Source organism: Theobroma cacao, chromosome 2 (assembly GCF_000208745.1).
Source record: "Theobroma cacao cultivar B97-61/B2 chromosome 2, Criollo_cocoa_genome_V2, whole genome shotgun sequence".
Lineage (NCBI taxonomy): Eukaryota > Viridiplantae > Streptophyta > Magnoliopsida > Malvales > Malvaceae > Theobroma > Theobroma cacao.
The window spans coordinates 35433635-35438841 of record NC_030851.1 but is presented as its reverse complement, the minus strand read 5'-3'; the positions used below and the strand labels follow the sequence as shown (position 1 = coordinate 35438841).

Sequence of the window (5207 nt, the reverse complement as noted above, 5' to 3'; positions counted from 1 at the left end):
TGTAGATCACCATTGAAGGCAAGACATATGAATAGCTTTTGTTTGCAACAATTAGGCTTTGGTGTGTGCAAAAGTGGAGGATTTATGAATTATGATTTTCAACAATCACTCACTAAGGTATACAATTCAATCCATGTATGTTTGTGTATTGTTCATTTGATTGAAAATCCAAAACAAGTGATCTAAGGGAGGTTTCAGTTTTTCTTGTTTAAATTCTGCTACGTTACTTTGTTTAAATATTTATAATGCATGCACTCCATCAGTGAGAATGGTCGAAACCCTTCATAAATGTGCAACCCCTTTTACCTAACAAACTTAAGGATATCAAGTTCTTTTTTCATGTCAATGACATGTCACACCTTAAGTGTCCTTACAATATCATAAACATCTTGAACCGAATAGTACCAATTCCAACAATTGGGAAACAATAATCATCTCGTAATTGTATGTTATGCAAATTAATAAATTGATAGCTTGTAAACCAATCACACTTGGAACATATGTGGAAGTGACAACCCAAATCCATGATCCATGCATTAGTTAGGTTACCATTGGTAATTGCAAGAACACTATTAGCTTCCTCAAAACTGTCATGGTAATTGCAACAACATAATCACCTTTTTTTATAAGTATCTAAGCCATCTTTTACCACATTTGCAGCATTCTCAAGCTTCTTGAATTTGGTGCAGTTGTGATGGTAATCAACTCTTACTAAAAATCCTCCCTCATGCTTTAAATTTAGATTTTGATCTAAATTTACCTTTTTTATGTCTAGACCCTTGTCTTTGCCTTTAACTTTATTCACAATCAGGCTTTCTACTTGATTTTCACTTAAGGTGCCATTTATTTACTTGTTCAATTCTTTGGAGTTTAAAAGCACCCTAAAATTTTGAAAAATGAGGGTGTCACAGGCATATAGTATAGTATCCATAAAGTTTTTATATCATGAAGGCAAAAAAGATGGAAGAAATTAAGGCTAGATCCTCATTTAACATCAATATTCTTTAAAATCAAGAATAAATATATTAAATTATCAATATGAATATTAACAAATGCATATTCATGCATTTTAAGAGTATACAATCATTGCTTCATATAAAGTTGATTCATCATGGACTTGGTCCTATAAATGCTCTCCAGTTTAAGCCACACTGCAACAACTTATTCTTCATCTGTGACTTCTCTTAGCACTTCATTAGATAAAACTAGTAGAATAACATTGTGTGCTTTTCTCATTAAGTCATCTTTCTCACCATCAAACAAATTTGTGGAAAGATGGTAATGCCTTCAATAATCCTTATTGCATAAGCAATGTGTGCATCTTAACACGTCACATGTTGAAATTATTTCTTTTATTAAACTTCTCAATCTTGTACTTGGTGGATAATGTTGCCGTCAAAAGATTCAAATTAACTCAAAACCTTAAAGCTTCAATACGATTTGTTGCGAAAATAGTAAAATAATCTCCAAAAATTTGCCCAAGATCTTACACAATTTTATTGAAAATTGGATTTTATTGAGCAAAAAGCTAGAATGCCATAACAAGCTTAGCACCAAACTAATAGAAGACTTCTGTTGTCATAGAAAGCTAGCTTTCGAGAGGGCATTGCCCTTGTATAATTACCAAAAAAATGTTTTGCAAAAGGCCTTTTGCAGCAAAGTTAAAAAAGAAAGAAAGAAATCAAGCACTTTCACGAGAACATAAGAAATTTATGTGGTTTGGTCTTTTGATAACCTACATTCATGGACAACGTAGAGAATGATCCATAAAGAAAAATTAGGAGATTCCAAGACTAATCTCAAACTCACAACTAGTGTCCCAGTTACCCAAATCTCTTTTTCAACATTTAGGTGCTTGCTAAACTCTCTTTGGCTTTATGATAGTCTTTAACCCTGTATGACCTCAAGACCAAGTACAAGAGTCTTATTCTAATCCAACTAGGATTCAATATCCTAATCTAACTAGAATTCAAGACTATCTCAACAAATTCTAGCTAAGAAAACTTGCTCCAAGTGTTCTTTACATATATCGATCCTTATTGTCTCAAGTTTTAACTGAATGAAACCAATTTTATAAACAATAGTTGCCTTTTTCGTAATAGGTCGAATTATGAAATTAATCTCTATAGTATACAAAATTATTAGATTTTATCCATCTAATATTATTAATGACCTTGTTGATTTATGCGGACATGGTTATGATCATGGAAATAGATGTTGATGTGGTATTGACAAAAAATAGGTTTTTAATTTTTTAAACAAAATTGATTGTTTTTGTAAAAGGCAAGGGGTAATTTTTTAGAAAACCAAAAAATAAAAAAACAGAATTAAATTTTTAAAATCCAAAATAAAATTTTTCTAGTTTTTTTTAATATTTAATAATAAAAATATTTTTGCTTTTTTAAAGTTCTCAAAAATTATTGAAATTTATTTATTTTTTATTCTTAAAATTTATTAAAATAATTTTTTTATATTTTTTAATTTTTATAAAATTTGAAAAAATAAAAAATTACTTTTATCCATATCACATCAACATCAATCAACACAATCAATATTACATCATCAATTACGTTAGCATCAATTAACATTATTAACGCCACATTAACATATTTGACGGAAGAAGGTGTTAAAGATTAAATCAAAACTAATAAATTTTTAAAATATATAGACTCATTTGTACAAATAATAATAGAGAGACTACATCCGGTAATTTTGTACAAGGACTAAATTTAGAATTGAAACTTTATAATATTGTTAGCAAATCCTCCCTGGTGTTAATAGTTAGACTAAACCATATTTGCGCTTCCATTACAGTCATGGAACAATCCATAAGAATCAGTTAAAATACAAACGCCACAAAATATAATCCAAGCCAAACTAACATGGAGAACTGGAGTCAATCCCACGACGAACATAATTAAGCCTATAGGACAGTAATACAAGCACTTTGTACACACACAGACATCAACTTCTTTAACATTAATTAACAGATGCACCAGACAAGAAGAAAAGATATATTTCCTTCAACTTCATTTATGCCTTGAGAAGGTGTGCGTCAATGTCTTTGATGACATTCATCAGAAACTGCAGGTACTGATTTGGATCAGGGATATTCTCGTTAAGTTTCTCATAGTCCAGAGTAATTTTCACCACGCTGCTTTGATCACTCATAGGTGTAACGCCAAAAACAATCTTGTAACTCTTAAATTCTTCCATAACATGTGCTTCCAAGGCAACTAAAGTTACAGATTTGTTTGCCTCGTCCACCGTAATCTTTTCCTTAAAAATCTCGTCTTTTCCCTCTGTAGATTCAAATATTATAGACTGTAAATAAGAAAGTTGCATGGCTTAGAAGTTTGACCATTCAGATTTCTTGGTAGCAGAGGCAAATTGGTTCGGACATAAGAAAATTTTTCTTTCTTTGGAGTTTGAGCTGGGATGGTGCTCAAAAACTAAACATGCCTCAAAAGAAGAAAGACCACCAAATCTCAGATAAAAGAACAGCAAATGATGGTATACGTAAATCGAAACAAATTCAAAACAGGGAAGTAAAAGGGGCTGAAATTCAATCTAGAAAATCACATATATTAAACTGTTTCGGATTTGAAAACAGTTGGATTAATGTTATCTTACCAACAGTATATTTCCAGAGCTTGACAGAGCCATCAGCTTCCCAATCACCCTCATGCACTTCAACGTTGTGTACTTTATCGGATGCAGCATTTGGGATTTGATGAGTTTCACTTCTGATGATGTTGAAGAACTTATCTGCAGGGGCCTTGAGCTCTACATCAGCTTCGAGTTTGCCAGTTAGAGCCATGTTTCCTAACAAGTTTTTTTGAACGAGATTGTAATATAGCCTTTTCGATCAGCTAAAGAACATGAATGCTGAAGGGTTTTGATTGAAGAGAGACACTCAAGCATATCAATATGCAAAAATTAAAAAGTTACAGTTTGATTTGATAGGAAGATTGGAAGTAATCGTTTAACATTTATCGGTGATGGAGGGTGAGGGCTACCTCCATTAATTATGTAAACCACATCAAAAGAAAAATCTTTTCTTCCACAAGTTAATTAGCTTTTTAATTTTACAGTTCCAATAAAAAAAATGAGAGATTCGAATTTTTGAACGACAAAAACATACACGGGATTGGAGCTCAGCGTCGGTAAGACTGAAAAAATAGTAACCCAAGAATCAAGATAAAAGAAATCAGTTCATATGCAGTCTTGCCCCTTGGATGATGCATCATACTACAGCCCACCGACAATGGGGCCTCAAGGCCTGATGCAAAGGGGGGCCTCCCCTCAAGGTTGCTTTCTACGGGGGGATATATGACCCCATCTCCATCTGTCTAAAAATTTATCTTGTGCAATGAACCAACATGAGTTTTGATTTTTGGTTTTTTCCATTATTTCTTCATTAAGTAGAGCTTAAAGAAAAAAAAAAGCAATAAATATAGAGTCAAGGGCAGATCCTCCTTTAGTTATGAGCTATGTCATGGGTCAGATCTTAAACCATTCTTGTGTGGCTTTAAATTCTGAAAATAGAGCTTAAGTAAGCCCATAAATCACAGACTCACATTTCCAATCCAAAAAGCATGCCCGATAGGTGGTGGAAGACCCATGTTTATATACTTAAGATCCATCCCATCTATTACTGATGTAGAATATATGACATTTTACCTCACCCAATTATGCAATGCTCTCGTTGCACTAGCTCTTTATCCTTAAAGAAGAAGGACTCTTACACTAGTTTGGGTCTACTTCGACACTTGTATCTCTCAAGGACTGTTACACTAGTCTGGGTCTACTTCGACCCTTGTATCTCTCATAGGATCCCACATCAATGAAGATTCAAGTCTACTTTGATATCAAATGTCATGAGTCAAAAGGTAATGGCAAGGGAAAGAAGCCATTCGAGAGAAGGAGGAGACCAACCAAAGATGGGGAGAAAAGCCACGATCATGCTTTCTAGTTGACAATCCACATTAGGTGAGGGATTGTTCGAAAAGGGCCAAGTTAGTGGGATGCTCAAGAGGAGGATGAGCAAGACATTGAGGCCACAAAGCTTGGATCCATTGTGTTAAGCACAATCAAGGCTAAACGATTCGCTCGAAAAAAGGGACTCATGTTTGCTGACATAGTGGTGAGTGGAAAAACAGTGGAGGCTCTTGTTGACATAAGGGCTTTAGACTTATTTATGGTAC

The 5207-nt window shown here is 33.5% G+C and overlaps 1 protein-coding gene across 1 annotated transcript; it reads right to left on the bottom strand.

Moving 5' to 3' along the window:
• Window positions 2959-3872, bottom strand: LOC18609796 (MLP-like protein 328). The gene is made up of 2 exons (XM_018115219.1): window positions 3634-3872; window positions 2959-3302 (listed from the first exon to the last, which is right to left on the bottom strand). The coding sequence occupies exons 1-2, from the start codon at window positions 3818-3820 to the stop codon at window positions 3034-3036; spliced, it is 456 nt and encodes a 151-aa protein (XP_017970708.1). The 5' UTR covers window positions 3821-3872; the 3' UTR covers window positions 2959-3033.